Genomic DNA, 22,266 nt, shown 5'->3' with positions numbered 1-22,266 from the left:
TGTGTGGTCTTTCAGTGCGTTTCTGGGACTGCAACCTTGGGCAGCTGCTTTGAGAGCCGCGTGGTGGTGGTGTGCGAGAAGATGATGAGTCGTGCTTGCTGGGCAAAGTCCAAACACTTGATCCATTCAAAGACTTTCCGAGGAATGACACTGCTCCACCTAGCTGCTGCCCAGGGCTATGCTACACTGATCCAGACTCTCATCAAATGGCGGTAAGACCCAGCCTGCTGGACTCTTGGGTGTCAATACAGACATGACTTAAGCATACGTAAGCTCTGCTCGCTCCAGATTTATGGTTGTCCCTTACAATCTGTGCCTTGTGTCCCTTACAAACAGCCAAGTCCCCGAACTTCTTCCTGTTCCCTTCTCTGTATCTTGTGACAGAGTCCAGTCAGTGGACGTATCATACTTAAAGTCTCTATTGGGGGCACCATGAGTAGTAAATGTGTGTCATGGGCACGTGTGTGGCCCGTTCGTTGTGGTATGATGCACTGGGTAAAGCTGTATATTTAGGAAATTATGCTAACTTGCCTGTAGAGCATCATTTGTTCTGTTGTTTCTTCTGCAGCACCAAACATGCAGACAGCATTGATCTGGAGCTGGAAGTTGACCCGTTGAATGTGGATCATTTCTCCTGCACCCCCCTGGTAAGCAGCAGAGACAGAAACTTCTGAAGGTGTCTGAGGACCTTCTGGAGTCCTTCCTGATGCTATTTTCTTGATGTATGTTACACTCTTCAGAGTAGGTGTTTCCTGTGTGTCCTTGCTGTGTAAATGTTAAGATATGATGCTTCCATCTTCCTAGTGTTTTTGTGAGAGAGCTCTGACAGAAGAATCACAGAACGGTTGGGTTGGAAGGGACCTTAAAGCCCCCCCAGTTCCAACCCCATGCCATGGGCTGCTTCCACCCCTCCATCAGGCTGCCCAGGGTCCATCCATGGCCTTGTGCACCTCCGGGGATGGGGCACCCACACTTCTCTGAGCAGCCTGTGTCAGGGTAAAGAACTTCTTCCTAATATCTAATCTAAAATCCTTGTAATTGACTATTTTGAGGGCAGGGGACAGACAGGTGGTTCTAGTTTGTCTTTTACCCAGCATCTAGTCACCAGCATCGTGCTGGGGATAAGGCCTTTCCATGCCTTCTTTTAGATTTTCCTCTTTCACTGTAGAGGTTGTAAAGTCATCACAATATCTTGTTTGTTGGAATCATGAAGTCATGACGAAGGGCTTAAGCAAAATGCCAAAGCAGGTAGAACCAGAAGTGCCAGATTACAACAGCAGAGTGTTTGATTTTATTGATCCCAACCTTTAGCCCAGCCTGCGTGTCTCTAACCTCAGAGATCTCTGAATGAGGCTGTTCTTTCTCTACAGCGATGTTAGTGTCTCTGACACAGCTAAAAATCAACGCATTGATGATGAGAAATGGTCAGCTTCATTTGGCGGATGGAGGCTTCTCACTCAAAGGAGAGAGTAGCATGCATCTGATCCTCTGTAATGGCTTTTTATTTGTAGAGGACATCTGTAAAAGCGCATTGGTAGTGACACGTTGTGGTTTGCTAATCAGGTTTCTGTGACCTGAGGGTAAGACTCCACTGCGTTAATAAGAAGAGAAGGAAGAAACAAGTCTCCCAATGGGTCAATTGTCTGTTTTTTTTCAGATGTGGGCATGTGCCCTGGGCCACATGGATGCAGCTGTTGTGCTGTATAAGTGGGACCGCCGAGCCATCTCTATTCCTGACTCCCTTGGGAGACTGCCGCTGGCAATTGCCCGGTCTCGGGGCCACGTGAAGTTGGCAGAGTGCTTGGAGCAGCTACAGCGTGATGAGCAAACTCAGCTTGGACAAAACCCCAGAATTCAGTGCCCCTCGAGCACCGACTCCAGCACAGAAAACTGGGTGTCTCAGTGGCACAGTGAGCTTATTGCCTCTCAAGAGCCTCAGAAGGGAGTCACTGTGATTTCCAGTACCAACACAGGTAAGAAAAACCCAACGGCACTGTTTGCTGATGTGCGATATGTAAAACCCCAGAGCAAGGAGCTCACCTGGCTGGCTGATGCCACCTGTAGCCCTGCTGTCCATGCTTAATTATTTTTTGTGGGCTCTCTATTGTGTGCTCCATGCTCTTGTGTAAATATTGGAAAAAAGAGTGAATGACTGCTTTAAGAAGGTGTGTGTATCTGAAGAACGGCTGGGATAATATCCTCCCTGGGTGTTAGTTCCTTTGCATACACTGTTGGGTGTTGCAGAGCACAGCATGAACTTCCGTCTGCTGCTCTGCAGCAAAGTTGTTGTTTCTACAGCAATCACCTGTTGCGTGCTTCACTTGACCACTGATCTGTTTGTTTTCAGAGCTGAGACGACCAAGATCAGAACCTTCCAGTTACTACAGTAGTGAAACTCAGAAAGATTACCCTGCACCCAAAAAACATAAGCTGAGCCCTGAATATTTTCAAGCCCGGCAAGAGAAGCTGCTTTCCACTGCACTAAGCCTGGAACAGCCGAGTGTCAGGAAGCAGAATTCCAGCTCCAAGCAGTCCACCACTGAGACAATCAGCCCCAGTGAAGGGATAAGGGACTACGGCCGGGAGCTCTCCCAGCACATCCCAGAAGTGGCTGGATACCGGGGCTCTGGTAGCCAAGCAGGGGTCAAATGGAACCCAAAAGACATTTATATTGGTGTGTCTGCGGTGCAGGTAGTGGGGAGCCAGAAGAGCGCTGCGCTGGGGAAGGACACTGTGGGACATCGGCTACGCCAGCGAGAGCAGATGAACGTGCTGATGTTGGCTGACAGGGAGTTAGTGGATGCAGAGCTCTTGTCCTATAGGGACAATGTGGGGGATGAGGACTGCTTACGCCACATGGATGACTTGCAGGTAAACAACCATAGCACCGAGGTGGTGGTGTGGTCAGTGTATAGTTTCTCCTGTTGTCAGAGCGTGTCCTTCCAGCCTAAACACAAAGGCTGATGGGTAGCAACAGTCCAAAGACACGTACCTCTCACCAGACCTCTTAGGCTACCCACACACTCGGTGAGAGAATGGTCAGGGGATGTGAAACCCTGCAATGCCTCATCAGAAGAGACGGAAGTGAATGAGCTTTGGTTAATGATTTCTCTCCGGTGTTGAGCGGTGTGTCTTTTCTCTGAGGCACAAAGCTGGGTTGTCACATGCAAACACAAGGCTCTTGTTACCAGGCAGCAAAAGTTTGCTCTCCTCTCCCCCAGGTGAACATGATGACGCTTGCAGAGCACATTATTGAAGCTACGCCTGACAGGATCAAGCGGGAGAATTTTGTGCCAATGGAGTCGCCGCAGGTGGAGAGAGCAGAGAGTGCTGCCATGAGCACCACGATGAGCTGGCTGGCCAGTTACCTTGCTGATGTCGATCATCTGCCGAGTGCTGCACAGATAAGGTCAGTATGAGCTGTGAAGTTGCTCTGGGTTTTTGGGTGGGCTGAGTGCTGGGCAGCTGCAGATGCTGTTTCTCTGGGGGACTTAGTGCGGGTGCTTCCAGCCCAGGCATGCGCTCATGCACAAACGTGTCATTGCCAGCACAGCTACACATTCATGGAAGAATGGAAGTGCATGCAGGAGAGGAAGTGTATCACAATCATAATGCCACAAGGGTTGACTCGTAACTTCTTTTCCAATGCCAAACCAATGCAGCGCGGTACAGGCTGACTTAGAAATGCAGGGTGTTGGTTGGAGTGGTAGAGGGGAGCTTGAGCTTCTCCCTTGAACTCACAAATGTTGAATTCCTTATCTGTGATGCCAGTCTAGCTGCTTTGTGTGCCAGTAATTCCTCCTGTGATTGGTATTTCAGAAGTCTGTATAGTGAACCCTTGACCCCTTCTTCAAACACCAGCTTGAGCCCTGCAGGCTCACCCATCAGTGAAATAGCTTTTGAGAAACCCAGCCTTCCTTCGGCAGCGGACTGGTCTGAATTTCTGAGTGCATCCACCAGCGAGAAGGTAGAAAATGAGTTTGCACAGTTAACTCTGTCTGATCATGAGCAGAGAGAACTCTATGAAGCTGCCAAACTCGTCCAGACAGTCTTCAGGAAATATAAGGTACGTGGCCAAAACATGGAATGTCTTCCTCATTAGGTGTGAGAGTACAATCTGTTACAGAATAGCATGTGGGCAATATCCACCCCAGGGACAAAAAAAAAAATAAAATAGTTTCTGTCGTAACATTTTCAGTGCTCCTAGCATTGACATGTTGGTGTTTGCCTAGCATCTGCCGTACCAGGGAGAGTATGCCATGTTGTAGCATGTGTTCTGTGCTGGCACAACACTTGAAGATGTCCTCCGAGTACGAGTTGTGGCAAGCTGCACGCTAAGCCTAGGGATCAGTTTTGAGGGTTTTCTCTCTTACGTGAATTGGACACAGAAACGTCTCTGGGAAATGTTAGACATGAATCAGACCACGTAACAGCAGCAGGAGGGATTTGGAAGTCAGTGCCCTGCAAGCTGCCGTGTGCGGCTTAGCCACTGTTTAAAAGCCACCGTCCCTTTTTGGTGCAGTCTGATGATTGCTGCTTTGCTTTTCCACACAGGGTCGTCCACTCCGGGAGCAGCAGGAGGTGGCTGCCGCTGTCATTCAGCGTTGCTACCGAAAATACAAACAGGTAATCAGGGAAGTCAGATTTTCTGAACCAAACAAGTGCCACAAACACAGCCTTCTGCAATGGGAATTACCCCATTTCTCCCGTATGCTTTTTACCCTGCTGAGGCAGAATTAAAAAGGGAAGAAAATGTGTATCCTGAATCTTAATTCAGAGGATGCTTCCTTGAAAGGATTCTGTTTTGCTGTGAAATAGAGGGCAGTAACGTATTCTGTATTGGCCAATATGTATGCTATAGTCTGGTGAGACTGTTCTCTGACTAGTTGCTTGCCAAATTTCATTGTGAAATTGAAGTTGGTATTGCCTTGGACGAGAGCGAAGATGAGAAAGTAGGTTGTTTTATTTTGCACATCCTAAACTTTTAAGCTATGGGAAGTCCTGTGCTAAAGCTCATTGCAGCTTGTTCCAGGACTGAGACTGTTCTCCAGACTCTGGTTGGAGACAAGTTTTTAGGCTGAGTTCTCAACCCCAGAACAAGAAGTTTGTTTTGGTTTGGCTTGGGTTTTTTGGTGGAGGCTGGAGCCCACCCCGCTGGGTTCACTGTGCCTTAGACTGGAGCTGTCTGCTCCCACAGAGGCACGTGACGTAAAATGAAAGGCAAGACGCTGTTCTCTTTTCCAACCTTCAAAGCCATTTGTTTGAGAAGCGTTCCTAGTGACCGGTGACTGCATCGTGATTTACGTTCAGGCTGTCCCGTGTCGGTCCTGGAGCGATGCTTCCTGTAAACAGTGAAACTTAATTCCTTTCAAAAGCTGCTTGGCAAACTGTTCTGTCTGGGATCCTGGAATTTCCCGGAATCTCATCTTTTTGAAAGAAGATGGTTTAATTTTTTAAAAATATATATATTTTTTCCAATTCTTTATTTGTAGAACTAACATTAACTGTATTTTCTGTTTCTCCCTAAGCTTACTTGGATAGCCTTGAAGGTAATACAAACACTGTTTTGGGAACTGTTCCCCTTGGGTCAAAAGCTTTCACGTTCAGTGTAACGTCAGGAGAACCTGGCATTCAGAGAAGCGTTTTCAGTGTCTGTGGCAGAGAAATCACTGGCAAACTAGACCTCTTTAGGAAGGGATGCAGAGGCTGCTGTGCCACGGTGTATCAGCATAGAAGTGTGCTGGAAAAAGCAAGTCTCCTGCTTCTACAGAAGCTCATGTAAGCAGTGATGGGCTGAGGTGCAGGCAATGTTTTGGAGTTCATTTCCAGAAGAGGAGCTCTCCTTTGTTTCTGGTTGTTACCTTTCACTCTGTGATCCTTGCCTTGGCATTCAGGGAGCGTAGGGGAGCACCCATCCCACCCATGCAGCCACTGCTGTCTGCACTCTGCCTGCTGCCCAGAGGGTTTAGGACGCTGGCCTTTAGGATAGCTGTGCCATGGATTCCTTAGGCCACTGTCTCCTGTACGGTGCTGCACATGCTGGAGGCACAGCCAATCTTATATTGGTCACAGCCAATAATTTTCTGCTGCTTCTGAAGATGAATTTTCCAGCTGTGCAGCATCTTGCTTTAAGCATACTGCAATCAGCTGAGCTTTTCCCAAAGCTCACCGGGATGCAAGGCATGCTTTTCCTGGAGGGAATGGATCCTCAGGGTGATTTTCCATCCTCAGCTTCCCCCAGCACCTCGGATTTGTATCAGCCAGGTGCTTTCTGTTGGGGCGAGGCAGAGGTTGGGTCATTTCTCCATCTGTCCTCTTCTCAGGGAGGGAAAAGAGGACGAGAGGGAGTTGTGGGCAGCCCAGAGACTCAGGAGCAGAGCAGGTAACACCATCCAAGTGGATCTTAGAGCTGAGTGCAAATACTGCTGGGCTCTATCCAGAGACTGTGATTTCCTCTTTCACACGCCTAACTCCACTGCTGTGTCACTGTATTACTGAGATCAGCACAGGCTCAGGAGTGCATTTGAACCGTCGTAGCTCACGTCACTGTTTCAGACTTAAACCCTTCTATTCGGGGGTTTGTAACTCAGCCACAGAAGTGCCCTCTGGGCTAAAAATTGGAAGGAGAACCACGGCCAACCTGGGAGCAGACTAATTTAAAATAGCTTGTTTAAAGCCGCAGTCCGCTCTATTTAATTACAAATGTATAAAAACAGGAGAAGAAAAAAAAAATGGCAAAATATAACTGCACCAAATGACTGCTTCAATTCCAAAAAGTGAAATTTGGTAAATGGTGGTCTGTGATAGTATTGGAGGGATTTCTTGCTGTGGGGTGATGTTGGGGATTTTTTTATTCGTTTGCTTTTTTGTTTCTGTTTTCCCAGTAGACACATGAAGTCCATTAAAATATCTTCGGACATTGCCCTGTACAGGGCCGTGTCTGCGTCCCATCTGCCCAGTAACGTGAGCAGATGTCGTAGCTGCTAAAACATCCCGGAACAACAGGAAGTCAAAAAGTTTTGGAAGTGATAAAGCTTTCAAAGTAATGCTCTGTCACAGTGTTAGTTCAGAGGTGTGAGAGCAACTTCTGTATATTACTTTATATCTCTATTACTCTTATAAAAGGTGGCTGTTAAAAATAGGCATGATGGTGTTTATGCTCTGTTAAGCAGCCACCTACTTGCTTGTTTTAAAAGGAAAAGGGTGTAGAATACAGATGTGCTTTTAGAGGGTTTGTTCCTGCTTTATTGGGAAGCGTGCGGATAGAAGCAACGCTGCGGTGCTGCAGAGGGTTTTCAACGTGTGTGACTGCTCGTACAGGCTTGCAAGTTCAATTGGCGCTTGTAACAGACTTCCAGTGAGAATTAGTTTAGCCTGTGACATAGGCTCTGTTTTAAACTTGCTTAATTGTTGTGGTTTTTGGTTCAAGTGAGAGTCAAAAGTTATTCTGTTTGAAATGTTTGGATTGAAATGAATACATGAGCAACCCAGCGTTTGCAGCACTGTGTGATGGCATGGGAAAAGCTGATTTAAGCTGGCTCTTCAAAATGTTGTCCTAGGAAAGTGAAATACACCTGTGAACAGCAAATTAGGTTCTGAAAGTAACTCATTCAAAAGATAAGCTTAAACGAAGGCATTTGACAAAGTTCTGCACCTAGTTCACAGCTCTCCTCTGCTGTCACCTTTTTCCTCAGAGTCCCAGTCAGGGAGTAGGTGCTCACTGGCTTTCTGTTGTGTCTCAGTGGCACAAGAGCCTTTTACTGTAGGAACTTGCTTCTCACTGGCATTTTTTGGAGTGCCTCAGCTTCTCTTTGTTTCTCTTGTAGTATGCACTTTATAAAAAGATGACGCAAGCTGCCATTCTTATCCAGAGCAAATTCCGAAGCTATTATGAGCAGAAGAAATTCCAGCAGAGCCGACGAGCCGCGATGCTGATCCAGCAGTACTACCGCAGCTACAAAGAATGTGGGAAGAGGAGGCAGAACCGTCGGGCAGCCACCATTGTGCAACAGAAACTCAGGTGAGCTGTCGGTGTTAGAAACCACCAGGATCCCTGTGTGTCGTTGGTTACCCTGGTCAGAGCTGTGCTGTGATGTACATAGGCTGGTGGGATAAGTACCACGGTTCATAGGATAATTATTCTTGCATTTAGTGCTAGTCTCCCCTTTTTTGTTTGTGCTTCAAAGTTGGGTTTTTTTTGTGTGTGTGTATGTTTAGAAGCAGTCTGCTTACCAAGAAGCAGGATCAAGCTGCTCGCAAGATTATGAGGTTTTTACGACGCTGCCGCCACAGGTATGACATTACCCTTTGGTACATGCCCTTCAGCAGAGCAATGTCACAGTATTCATGTGTGTCAGCAATGAGTGCAGTGTAAAGGAGAGCAGAATCACTTCTATTCAGATCTTTTAATGGAATAACAAAGCACAGCTGCTTTCAAGAGGATCTGGCAGAAAGGAAATTTCTAACTTAAGAGTGTTGCTGAAAGACAGTCATCATGCTGAGCTCCACTGCTGATACAATAGAGCAGCCAACGTTGTGTTGGGCAGACTCATAAGGAAGAAATTTTGAGCAAAGGAAGACACAACATTCTTAAAGTTGGACTTGAGGAAGTTTGAGGGGGGGGAAAAAAAAGAGGCATGTGAAGGATAGCTACAGTGCATGAGGGCTACACAGACCTGTACGTTACACAGAGCATTTGTGGTACATGCTGAAGTGCAAAATGTGGTAACATCTGGAATGCTCCAGAAACAATTTCAGTGTGGTCACAAGGGTCATTTGGTAGACTCCCATCAAATACAGCTTCTTTTTAATGTGGATAAGTGCGATGTGCCAACAGAGCAGTAGACAAGTTAGTTCAGCCGCTCCACGCAGACCTCAGAAGCTTGGAGTATAGCTACTTGGAGACACGAAGATGACTCCTCTACACCGCTATGGGAACCTGAGCGTGCTTGCCCACGTGCTTCCATGTGCCTAGCACTGCTGCACCTGCTATATGCGAGGTCTCTGTTCTGATTTCCCAGTTAAAAAGACAGTACATAGCATAGGCTGCAAACTGTAAATCGCCTTGACAAAAGTGAATTCAGATGTTTCTGACTGCTGTCCATTCTCACCACACATGCATTTCATCCTCTGGCAGCTGGTCGGACAGTTGGCAAGGAAACAGAAGTAGCTTCTCGTTTTCAGCAGGTTGTGTGGAAGGGACTGGAAGGTTTGGCTGCATTCATTAGGCAGGTTGGTCCTGCTGAAGTAGACTGAGACTTGGAACTTCCGTGTCCTCCTAGGTCTGCTTGAGGTCCAGGCAGTCTGTGGGGAAGCCACCTGCCTGTTGTCATCTGTGGAGGCTGCGCTGCATTCACACTCTGTTAGATCTCTGCCTGTCAGCTAACCCCAACTCTTCAGGAGCACCCGTAGTTCCAGCAGTTTTTCTTGCCTTTGCTTCGTTTTGTTCCTCTTTCACAGCATTTCCTGTTCCCTTTGCAGTGCAAGACTTACTCATTTGCATCACTGAAGTCTGCAGGCAAATCCTTCCCTTTTGCCTATGCTCTGATCTTTCTTTTGAGCAGCAAAAGCCTTGCTTTTCTTTCTGAAATGAAAGCAGTCACAGTCGTGATCATGTACTTTCTCCAAGCAATCACAAGTGTTCTCATGTGAACCTTCCCTTGTTCCCTGATCAGCCAGTATTTCCAATGTTTGGAAACAGTGGTAGGTGCTCTGTGGCTGGAGCTCTTTTTGTAGTGGTTGAGTAGACATTGCTGAAAATAAGCAGGATATAAGTTTTGGTTGAGTGTATTTTCTGAGAAGATATTGGAGCTCTAATGGCTGAGTGTTAGCAGATGGCACGGGGACAAAAGTGGTCATTCATCATCAATAGTCATTCTAATAATCAGACACATCTTTTCCATTTAACTTTGAAAAAAATAGTTGTCCATCTGTTGTTGCATTGGTAGAAATCTGGTGAAGGATATGCATCAGCCTTGACACGGTATCGACATGACTTGTCACCGAACCGTTGTTTGTAGAGAATGAGAAATAGAACTCTCCTGACCTCACAGCAGATCTTGCCCATCCACGTTCCTTGCCCAGACCTGTCAGCTGACTTAGCTTTCAACCCAAACTTTGCTGTGACAGCTGCTGTGGGTTGTCCTGTCTCCTGTTGTCCTGTGTCACATAGCCGAAGGTTTGCATGCTTAATTGTTTGGGGAAGACTCCACCTGTTTAGTGGCCTCCAATTAACTTAGAGCTCTAAGGAAAATGGAGAGTGCCAAAGTGGGTTTGGGTTGGCTGAGCTGAATCCATGTATGGTCTATACGATCAGCTTTCACCAGGAAGATAATGTACTATTTCATATTCATTCTCTGAACTGTATGCAAATTTAACTCTTTCAGCAGTATCTACAGCACTACTACTGTGATTATGATCTGCAGTGTTTTCTGTAGAGTAGTGTTTGGATCACAAGAAGGGAAGGCAGGATGCAGCTGGAAATACCATGGGGATGATAGTATTGGGTTTATTTTATTTATATCCTGCCCTAAAACTCCTAAGCACAGGACTGCTCTTCCCTGGTAAAGAGGAGAAGTCCATTAGGTAGGAGGTGGGAAGGGTTCTTTCTCTCCAGGCAAGCAGAAGTGTTATCTCCTTCTTTCTGAAGTGAAACTCTTGGTAAGGTACGGTTATTGCCATGTGTGTGCTAATAGCTCTTTGGTATTGTTTTGCAATCTGAAGCCCACTGGTGGACCATAGGCTGTACAAAAGGGTGAGTGTAGCTGCCTGCTAGCCAGTTCCTCTCTTCCATTTTAAATATTTTTGCTTTCTGCTTGCTTGCATGGGGCTGCAGCCAAGATACGCCAGTAAGTTTCACCTCCATTAATTATATAAACAGAATCCTGTATAAACTAACCCTACTGCAATGACTAACGACTGCTGCTTTTATAACAGGACAGAGCTCCGCAGTAGATGTTACCAATGCATGAGTGTGTGAAAAAGGACATGTGTATTCATCATGGGCATGCTTAGGCGGTGGTGTTGATGGGACATTTTACAGTATCCAAAGTAACTATTAGTAGATCTTGGAACTTGACTGGGTCTGCACTTACACACCCTGACTGCGTAACGATGTCCTTTGTCGCGAGAATGCGATGGCATTCAGGCTAGAAGCTGCTGTACAGGTGCAGCTTACACTAGATGGGTATTTGTTTCTGCCTGAGCCAGAGTGAAGTAGAAGAGCTCTTCATGCTCCTTTTTACATCCTGAGATGGCTAAGCACCAATACTTATCTCCCAGAAGTTGCTTGTGGTAAGTTGCACGCCTGGTCGGTTACTTTGCCAGGGCCAGCTCTTTGACAACTGCTTCTCTAAGCTGTTACTGTCAGTCTATGCTGTGGGAAAGAAACACAATGAATAACAAATGCTGTAACTCTTATAGTAAGTGCTGCGTGAGCTTCTGTTGGATGTGTCATTCTCTGTGTGGACAGAGTCTGCTCTCCTTCATGCTGGATCATGTTGGCAAGCTGCTTTGCTGCCCAGCAGAAGGGTGAGCGCGCACCAAAGCATTCCAGCCCTGCAGCTGCCTGATGTACTTTGGCTCGCAGGCAGTTCCCAGTCAGAACTGGGGCTCCCAGTCAGAGAGCAGATGCTGCTGCAGTTACAGGATGCACTGAAGCTGGTCTGCGTTGCAGTCAGGGCACTAGTACCGGAGTCGGTGAGGAGGAGTCTACATGTGAAACCTTGGTGCACGTATGTTGGAAGTTTGCTTGTTCCACAAATGGTTGTTGGGCAATAATGAATGTTCTGTGAATACAAATCGATGCTGCTTCATGTGTTTCAGCCTTTTGTTAGCGTGTGTTCTTGGGAAGGAAAAGTGCAGCATAGCTGCCGCGTAGCATTAGGTGCTCCACAGGGAAACCGAGCACCCCAGCAGTGCAAGTGTGGGGGCCGGGCTCCCAGCTGGTGCCCAGCTCCGTGCTGCTGAGCGGGGCCAGGGAATGCCATCCCAAGGTGTGCACTGTGACTGTGCTCCAGTGCCTGTGACAGGCTGGGCATCAGCACTGGGCGGTTCCTTGTTACACGTTGAGACGGCGAGTCAGAAACTACCAGAAAGCAGATAGGCAGATTCTGAAAGTTTTGCAGCATGGTGCAAGTTTTGTCTTGAGTGGCGAGCAGTGTGGGATAATCAGGAAACTGGGGAGCTCCCGCTCTCAGGAGACACCCTAGTGGCTCAGGCACACAAACCAAAGGGAGCCCAGAACTTCAGCTGTGTTGTTCTTGGAACCGCTTGTGGCCGCACACTTAACCCTGGTTTTGTATACAATCATAAATCCACTGTTAGGGCCCTTGTTGGAAGTTTCAGTGAAAGCAGTCAAAATCTTTGAAAGAATAATCGCATTAAAATGGCTTTGAGCCAGTAACGAGAAGAATATGGGCTAAGCAAAACCCAGCTCCTACGTGTGGTTGAGCGGTCTGCCCTTAGCTGTGGCACCACTGTCTGCAGGGACAGTTTCTGGTGCTGGCAGCTTTTCAAAGGAAGGGCCATAATCCTGTTCTTCAGATAAAATGCTGGAGGAGTAAGCGTTGATACCCTGTGCTAGGATGTGTCACATCTTCTCATACCTGTCCAGTGGTGAAGTGAGGAGCTCGTGGGAATATCATTCCACTGGTATTAAGTAATACAAGAACACACTGCAGACAGATGTATTTATGTACATATATGCATCCATATAGAGGGTACTGGGAATGTCCTCCCTTTCCCGGTAGCTCATTTTTTTTTCTTGAGGCGGTGATTTGTCTGTCTGTGTGTTATTACAGCCAATGATGCAGCCATTTGGATTTGCATCTAAAACCCATCACCAAAGAAGCACAAATCATGAAGACAGTATCAATCATGCAAAATTAACTTGTTCCACAGTGAGGAATGGGCAGTATGTGAGCAGGGGAAGCGATGACAACCTTAGCGCATCCCAGCAGGAGTTGTCCTAGGTGGATAGCGGATGCCTTCCTTACTGAAGAGCATTTGGCTTTGCCTTCATATGATTTTTCTATTGGGCTTAAGTGTACTTTCTTTCATTGCCTGGAAAAGGTGAGCTATAAAATACCTCTCACAAAGTGTACCAGCTGCTGTTCTGCCAAAAAAACTCTGTTACAGCAAATAATTCTTTGCTGCCTTGAGTTTGTATAGCAATATATGTCTATCTCCTGTCTCAGCACACACATATGAAAAGCATTTTGGGGCACGCTGGCATGCACAAGCTGATGTGTACTCGGTGAAGGAATGTCTGCCATATACAAAGTTGAGGTATGCTGTACACTGACACTGTGCGCGTGTTGTCTGCGTATGCAGATAAGTGGTCATGGTGTTTGCTTCCATGTTTCAGTTTGAGATAAATTTTTTTCATTAATTTTTCTGGATTGATTTAGGTTACATTACACCAGGATCAGTGAAACAAGAGCGGGGGAGATTTGTTTTTGTCCAGCTTAAGTGAGACTACATTTAATGTCTTCCTGCAGTAGAAGTTAGAGAACTTTACAGGCAAAAAAAGTCCCGTGATTAGTGCCTTTAGGTAACAGCTTTAATCTCAGGGGAACTCAGTGTCAGCAGGCCTGGTTAAGTCATCCTCTGTAGCTCCCTGTGAAGGAGACCTTTGTTCGTAGGCGTAGGACATGAACACAGATACGCATCCGTGTGAGCTGCGCCCTCCCTGCCACGCTCTGGGCAGGCTGCTGATCAGGAGCAGATCCCGAGGAGCGGGTCTCTTCACGCTGGCTGGTCACTTTGTGCCTGCAGCAGAACGTCGGTGCTCTCTGGGGCAGAACAAGTGCAGCTGTTGTCACCTGTGATGAGTAGAAAAGAATGTATTCATCGGTGGCCTCTTTCCTTTAAAAGTAGATTCTCCTTCCTTCTACCTCGTTTCTTGTTATTTGATTAAATGCTACGCTCCAGTTTGGGGAGCGTGCACATAGCACCTGAATTCAGTTCCTCTGGTAAGTATAACTTTATTTTGTACCAGAGTAAACAACGTTCACTATATTGCGTTGCTCTCTGCATAACCTTCCCTTTCTCGGCATTTCAGTGACAAACCTTTTCTCACTCCAGTGCAACTAGGACTTCTATTTTATTTTATTCTTTTAATATATGCAATTGCATTTAAGTACCTGGTTTCTTAATAATATCAAGAATGGTGGAATGTTATAAGGGATTGAAAAGTCCCATTTGCTCAAGTTCAGGACAGTGGGAGAAAATATATTGGGATATGTGGCACTGTACCTGCGACAGACGTTTTCAAAGTAATTTCTTTTTTCATTTCCCTCTTGCAGGGGCTGAATGTGTTTGGAGCTCAAATGCGTGTGTTAAATTGCAGACCGCATACTCTGGGGTGTCATTCTTATTGGGCCTTTCTGTCTTTTTTGTCTTGCAACCCAAATGAGGTATCTGGAAAAAGGCAAGAGCTCCCTTTTCTTAAATGTCCCACAGGCTATTTCAGCTCTCAGAGCAACAGGTAACTTGCCAGAAAAGACTTCCTGGCTCCTGCACCCTGTGCGTTACACCGATCTTCAGCATTGCCAGAACTTACTGCTGTAAAACTCACAGATTCATTAAACATTTCCCTGGCTGGGCATTATGGAGTCAGTTTGATGAAGCAGCTTTGTGTTACGCTTTATCCATGAAGCCATTGTTTGCTGTAATTCTTTGTAAGTAGGCCTGATTCATCTGCTGACACACTCCCATACAGGACTTGGGAGGGTGCGTGGGGAGAGAAGCTGCTGCTCGCTTCTGGGGCTGTTGCTTTCCACATTGCTTCAGCACGTAACGATGCAACCTCCTGTGTGGTGCCCGAGTAAGTAACACTGTGCAGTGGGCAGAGGCTTGGTCTGACGGAGCACTCTGCAGAGCGGGACGTAGCTCTCCAGTGTTGAGCTCAGAGGTGAAATGATCTTCTTGTCCCCTCTTGTGTCAGCGCCACGGCCGTGATTCAGACTCCTTAGCAGTCGCCATCTCTATTGCACGTGCTTTTTCTGTCCATCTGCTCTTCAGTGATTGCTGAGGGAATGACCTTGTACTTTAGAGATGCTTACACCTTGAGGAAATGTTATTTCAGGAGGTTTTTGCTGAAGGCTTCATCAATGCAAAAATGAATGTGCAGTCCTTGTAATTCTGTGCATGGTTCCTGTGGCTATTGAAGTGAGATGGTACTTCTTGTTGGGAGCACTGGAACAGCTGGGGCCCGGTACCCTTTCTGGTGTGCTCTGGCTTGCACTTGAACTCACCACCAGTCCTCGTGCAGCTGGAGGTGCTTTCAGAAGTGATGAAAACCAGTGCCTATGGACATCTGCTGAGATCTGTACCATCCGTCAGCACGTGGCCTGCTGGTATGATGTGCTCTCAGCTCTCTCGCTTTCCTTTTATTACAACAAACAAACAAACACAAAGTTTCACAATTAGTCTGCCAAATGAGACTGAAATATCTTCTCTAAGAACATTCTTCTTTTCTGCAATAGTCTGTACTATTCTGTAAAATCCATTAGCGTGCTTTCACTTAGAGTACTTTATTAATGCTTGTAACTGCAAATGCTACACTTTGGCCTTCTTCCTCTGTGTGAATTTTGAGAGTAGAAATACAGAAACCAAGGTAGATGGCCTTCCAGCATGCAGGCAGTGCTATACTGCTCACTTTAAAGCTGTCCTAGCAGCACTTCATCAGTGTATTTTTATTTTTAAGGGTCCTGATTTGTCCAGAGTTTTTTCCCTGGCCAAGTTATTTTTTAACTGCATTTGAAAATGTAGGAGGTTTATTATGCAGAGGATTAATGAAGAGGAGATACTAACCCCAGGCTTGTGTTGACACTTTATATTGCAGTAACAACATCAAAGCAGAGAACTGAGTAAAGAACTACTTTGGTTCTACTCTGGCTGTGCTATGCTGCAGTTCCTCAGCAGAGCAGCACTGCCTGGAACCTGCGGCCTGGTGAGGGGAGAGCAGCTCAGGGGGTCCCTGGACCTTGCTCTGCAGAGCAAGGATGAGGGAACGCCAGCCACAGGCTGCAGGTCTTCCTGCACACTGGCGGGTGCATTGGACAAATAAAGGACTCCTGGTACCTATCTGCACTCTCACAAGTGCCTGATTCTGTTTACTATACACAGAGGTTAGTTTAATTAAAAACAGATGTAATAGCTTAATAAGTTAGGATGGTCATCATCTTGAAGTTTATCAGTGCGGTGGAATTCATGGTTTCTTTCAAGCCATTTTACACTAAGCAGCATCTTTCAGTGGTGGTACCCGTGACAAATTTTCAAAGCCTGTAACTGTACTGTAGGGAAGCTCAATACTATTGTGTTCTTGGGTTTTTAAGCAATAATTATTGCACTTGCAGAATTTTTATAAGCCTGAAAATCTGTAAATCAACGTAAAGCACATTTGACCAAGGAAAGCGTTGTGTATTTCTCTGTAGATCTGTGCTAGTGCAAATGTTGAGATAATGGTAACTTGTAATACAGTAACTAGTAATACAGTGTAGCTGTATTAACTGGCCTTGGCATGTGTGTTCCAGTTAAATAGATCCAGTAGGTCTGCACCAGTACAGGTATTGCATGCTGTAGGTTGAAGTTTGCAGCAAAGCATGTCTTGCATTCTTCCTGCAAAAATGCTTTGTTAGCGTAGACCTTGCATGTTGAAGTGCTAAAGTGAGGTGTAGCATGTCTCAGTGAAAGAGCCACAAGCTTAAATAATGTGCATGTTCTCAGTAAGAGACCTACAATAACAGCTTAATTTTACATTGCAGTACTGAAGTGCAACAGAAAACACTTGGAAGTTGCACTGCTAATCACGCATTAATAGATGGTATCTTGAACATATATATAGTTAATCTAACCCTTAACAATAGTCTACTGCTCAGAGGCATACGTTTTCCTAGCACAGCAATTACCTTGGTGCAATTTCTGTTTCTAAGTGGTGCAGTAAAAGGAACGTTACAGATTTCAAAGGAGAGGCTGCTTTTCTGTTACAAGAAAACTAAATGTACTGAAGATGGTCAAATTGTCATTTGTGAGCATTTTCAGCTCACTGCACCAGCTCCCATATGTTTCCGATAGTGAAAGAATGATGTGGACTTACCAGCAGGTAACACCATAATACATCACAGTCCCCTTGGGGCAAGCAGGGGCTTGCTGTCTTCTGTGCGATGCTGAAGCCCTCACTCAGAGCTCTGATGTCAGCAGGGTCTTTTGGATACCAGCTTGTGCAGAGCCACGATTTCCCTGTAGGAAATGTCACTGTAAAACTGGGGGGAACTGAGGCTCAGCACAGCGCTACCCAAGCAGGAAGTCAGAGTGAGTGGTGCTGCTTGCTGCCTTGCCCTTTCCTCTGCCGGGGAAGCGGAGCATTTCTTGGCATATGGGAGAGCTGTATTGAGGCTTCCTCTCTGGCAGATTTGGGTTTCGAGAGTGCCAGGGCCTCTTGAAGTTAGGTCTTCAGGCTCTGAAAATGGCACGCACATCTGGACAAGCAGATCCCTCTGTCTTTCCAGGCATGATACTCTCCAACAGTTTGAGATAACCAGCAGAGAGCTGACCTTACTTCTGTCAGTCAGTGTGGTTTGTTCATGGACTCCTGTTTCCCCAGGTTTCAGAAGTTAAATGTCTTTGAGTGCTGGAGCTTTCAGTAAGCTCAGAGTTAAAAACAGCCAGCTCCTGCTGACTGGTGTAATTCTGTATGCAGAAAAATAAATAAAACAGAAACATGGAGGTCAGTTTACAGTCTTAGCAAGCTGATAAAAGATCCAAAAGATAACGTGTAAATCTGCTTAAAGAGGCTACAAGCTGACATTCCTGCTACTTAGCTCTCCTGATGCCTCTTAGTATCTAATTTATATTTACTTAGTCTTCACTAAATTTGTTTGCTTTTAGTTGGATCCTTTTACATACATTTGCAGCTCTGACGTGATTCTGTGTACTATACCTTTGTTAGGTGTCCTTTCAAGTTTTAGCTGGAGTAATTGGGCACTTACACACTCAGCTAAATCACCTTAATTTAAGCTGTCTTCTACTCCTTTAGGGGTGGGCCTCCCCTTGCAGGGCAGGAGGAAAGGCAGAGGAAGCAGGCAGGGCCGTAGGGATCGCACCATGGAAGGGAGCTGCGTGCTGCAGGAGGCGTGCAGGCTGCCCAGCTCCACGGGACACTGCCTTCAGGGACAGGGGCTGCCCAGGAAGCCCCTGTCAGTTTGGTTGGGCTTCTTTGCAGGGAGCCTTTGCTGACGTGCATGCCACATCAATGCCAAAATGAAGGTTAGCTCAGTAGCTGGAATTTAGGTTATGTGTCCAAATGTGTTTTGTCTTGGATTTCTTGCCCTTCCAACTGTTTATGGTGTAAAGAGCATACTATCTTGCTGTCATTTCTCTGGGAGTTGTCTCTTTTGTACTGGAAGTTAGAGGGAGGAATCATTTTGATTTTTCTGCTTTGAAAGCGTTTTGGATTAGAAGTGTTATATAGCTCCTCTTTGTTTTTTCAGAGTGAAAGAATTGAAAAAGGCCAAGGAACTTGAAGATAAGCAGCAGCAGCATCCCGTAGCAATGTGACATTGCTTCTCAGACTGTTTTCATTTTCTGTTTTTAGCAGAGACATGCAACAACAACAAAAATACCCACTGCAGTTCTGGAAATACCATCTGCAGGATTTTAACAGTAATGTTTTGGTCATTGCATTTGCACTTTCATGGACAACATTTAATTTGTTCAGCAAGACATCTCGGAACTCAATCTTCTGTTGGATCATACGAATAAAAAAAAGACACCAGGAAGAATTTGTGAGTTGCTTCATTCTCCAAGAAGGAAGAAGCGATTAATTATCCTTTTCATATAGGGCTGTATTGAACAACATGTGGAACTGTACAAATATTATACCAAAAATATTGTTAAGAAAAGGTGGGAATGCACAAGCAACACAAGAATGCTGTTCCTGCACTTGTCGGTCATCTCCAAGAAACTGAAGCTTTGAGAGTCTCAGTGGAGGGGCTTAGATCAGTACGTCTTTATTGGGTCCATGCATCCTCATTTCCTTCGCACATCTGTCCTTTGTGTTTTATTTAAATCTCTACAGCACACTTAATGCAACTTTTTAAATCTGCAGGTTTTTAATACATCCCGTGGGAACTTACGGAAGGGGTTGGCATGTGAGATAAACGGGTAACGTGCAAGAAGCAGAGAGAGCAACTTAAGAAAGTTTTAAAAAGTTTCTTTTTGGTATTTTTACTCTAGAACCTGCAAAAATGTATCAATTGCCATGTATTTTCTCTCATATTCAGCACTTTATTTTCTAGCCTTACTTTCATGTACTGTTATTTTAATTAAGTTCTTAAAATAATTTGCAAGACATGTAGCTTTTTATCCTAAGTAACTGTCAAACTTCTTGTCATTTTGCAGAGTCACATACATATGTTGCCTGGACATTTTATACCACCTAAAGAGCAGAGTGGTGCTGCATTCTGGCCAGTAAATTTCTTTTTTTGGCTCTTTCATCAAATCTGGGCAGTTTCTGTATATATAGAAGGTAGAAATGGAAAATGAGAAAAAAAATATTTGAAAGGGAATATATTGATTAATTACTAAATATTTTATTCATAAAGGGTCAATAACTTGGCAAGATAAAATTATTATTTGTATAGTTTTGTCTGAATGAACGAGAAGAGTGTGGATGTATTGTTTGTACATATTGTATATATTAAAACAAAGAGATATGTGCATGAACTCAAGAAAAAGAAATGAACAAAAGCAAAGCATTAGTGGCTATGGTCTGTAAAATGAAACAAAAACTTTATTTCACTATAAGAAACTTTATTTTAAATGTTCTTTAGAAGAACATTTTTGCTAAAGCATGACTAAATGGCAAAAAAGAGCTACTGTATTTAGACTTAGGAAAAAAAAAGGCAGAGCAACATTACTTTAAAAAAAAAAAAAAAAGAAAGAAAAAAAAAAAAAGGATATGTTTACATTTGATTTTGGCTACCAGGAGTTTGGTTTGGTTGAATTTCAGTTATTTATTCCTTCCTTCTTTTTGCCCCCCCGTTTTTTTTTTTCTTTTTTTTTTTTTTTTTTTTTTTGCCAATGGTGCCAAGTAATGTGAATGCTAATATTGCTTAAGAAAATTACGTTACTTTTGCAAAGCAGATAATCATAAAAGTACAAAAACGTATCTAGCTTAACACCATACACTCACTCCAATAAGGAACACTTAGAATGAACATAAAATGAAGAAAAAAAAAAAGAAATAGTATGAAAGTAGAAAATATCTTTCACATTTTCATATCTCCTGCTGGAAGTCAGAAAATGTAATAAAAATTGCACAAAAAATTAAAAAAAAAAACTAAAATGAAAAAAAAAAAGATGCAAACTGATCTTGTAGGGGTGTCATGGTATATTGCTATTTCCACATAGTGAGGAGCCAAAGAAATTAGTGGTTTTTTTTAAATTAAAGTACTAATTTAAAACTGTCACAAATTCTCAACGATGGGCAGCAGGTTCTGATCTCAGTTACCCAGGAATGTAAGGGAAGTAGTTCCTGAAGCCGCCTCGTTACTGTGGGTGACGTCCTTCTGCCTGAGGTCAGAAGCTGCTCCTGTGTCTGTTTTGCTAGCGGCAGTTGCTAATTTCTGCACGGACTGGTGTCAGTTTGGGACTGTTCGTTTTGGAAGAATCGTTCCTGCTCGATCCCGGCCACCAACTGCAATGTTTAAACGGAAGGCTTGCTGTGAAGCCTAAAAATACTCACACATAAGAAGCTTTTAAACTGGTGTCTTTAAAAGAAGAGTAAAAGCAAAGATTGTGGCAAAAAAAAAAAAAAACAAAAACAAACCTGGGGTCAGTGCTCTTGGTGCCTTTTCTATAATTGTACCTGTTTTTAATTACTTCTTTTCACTGCCAGCATTGAATTACAGTAGATGTGTGCTATAGCTCATTATCAGAATTATCTTGTACATTTCTGAATTGCTGCTTAATGACCTGATTCAATTAAAAAAAAAAAAAAAAAGTAAAAAAGAATGGTTCTCATGCTGTGGCTTTGGGCAGCTCATAGCCTCAATTTATTGTATGGAATCGGGACTTTATGTGTTAAATTTTCCTTACACACAAAAATAGAAATGCAGAAGAATCTCCTTTGGAATGAATAGGAAATGCTCTGTATTAATACTGGAAGAACTTCAATATTCTGAAATTGAAATGTTGCTCCACACATTAACCAGTGCGTGATGATATGAATTGATCTTTTCCTAACAAGAGTAGTGACCTCAGTGGAAATATTTGAATTCCCTGTATTTTGAAAAATGATTCAGTAATATACAGAGCTATTTCAAATTACTCTTCCAGATCCATGGGCCTGGTGGTGTATCTACTAACCTAGATCCTGCTTCAGCAAAACGTTTAAGCATGTACTTGGTGTTAAACATGCAAGCAGTTCCATAGGGTCAACAGAAATACTTGCCTGCTTGAAGCCAAGTACAGCTTCTAAGTGCTTTCTTGTGTCGGGTCATAACCCTTCAGTGTATCACTGGGGAGTTACGAGACTCCCACTGAAGTGAAGTGATTCCGCTCACCCTTTACTCGATTGTGGAACTTGTGTTTTCACAGAAGATAAACTAAGTGCAGCTTCCCGGGAAAGTTCAGATTCCCAAGTGCCAGGAGCCAAATCTTCTGTCTTCTGATCATGGAATTGCTCCTTTGTGAAACGCATTTGACAGCAGTAATACTGTGTGAAAGAAATACAAAATATAACATGAACCCCCTCTCTGGTTGCACGCTTACGGCAGTTCCACACAATAGCTGGTGCCCAATGGGGGGTCCCCAAGACTTGCATGTAAAACTAGTATAGATGTCTTCTCTTTTGTAAGTTTTATTTTTGTAACCGTGCATGTAAAGCATCACTGAATCAATGGATCTGTTGAAGAACTCAGCTGCTGGAACCATGCAAAATGTTTTGAATTGCCCTTAAAATATGGAAAATGTTTTCTGAATGCTTTATATTCTTTCTGCTGTAAATTAAAAACAAAGAAAATTTCCCCATACAAAGTGTGTGCCTTTTTTTAAACTGTCTCTTCTGTTCTAGTTTTAAAAGGTGACATTTCCCTTTAGTTGCTGTAAGTAACCACAACATAATGTGTTCTGCTACATAAGCTGCTTGTAGTTACCATCTAGTTTCTTACTGGTTATAACTGGAATGGTCCGGAGTCTGTCCACCCCTGGGTCTGTGGCCTCTGGAGCGCGGTGGGATTCACTGCAGGCAACAACGCAGCC

At 44.5% G+C, this 22,266-nt stretch overlaps 1 protein-coding gene across 7 annotated transcripts in view; it reads left to right on the top strand.

Annotated features, from left to right (window-relative positions):
* The window catches only part of CAMTA1 (calmodulin binding transcription activator 1), a gene marked incomplete at its 5' end in the record, with an annotated part of 208,918 nt that extends 186,881 nt beyond the window's left edge, over nucleotides 1–22,037 (top strand). For 2 of the 7 annotated variants that reach the window (XM_021417392.1, XM_021417389.1), the window contains 10 exon segments: nucleotides 16–212; nucleotides 569–647; nucleotides 1,658–1,973; nucleotides 2,348–2,871; nucleotides 3,222–3,409; nucleotides 3,820–4,066; nucleotides 4,555–4,626; nucleotides 7,827–8,020; nucleotides 8,218–8,292; nucleotides 18,599–22,037. In XM_021417392.1, the coding sequence (XP_021273067.1) occupies nucleotides 16–212; nucleotides 569–647; nucleotides 1,658–1,973; nucleotides 2,348–2,871; nucleotides 3,222–3,409; nucleotides 3,820–4,066; nucleotides 4,555–4,626; nucleotides 7,827–8,020; nucleotides 8,218–8,292; nucleotides 18,599–18,827 (2,121 nt within the window). 7 annotated transcript variants of the gene reach the window in all.

This window comes from Numida meleagris, chromosome 20, assembly GCF_002078875.1.
Source record: "Numida meleagris isolate 19003 breed g44 Domestic line chromosome 20, NumMel1.0, whole genome shotgun sequence".
NCBI lineage: Eukaryota > Metazoa > Chordata > Aves > Galliformes > Numididae > Numida > Numida meleagris.
Note: the sequence above shows the minus strand (reverse complement) of the source record. Positions and strands in the feature narration are given on the sequence as shown.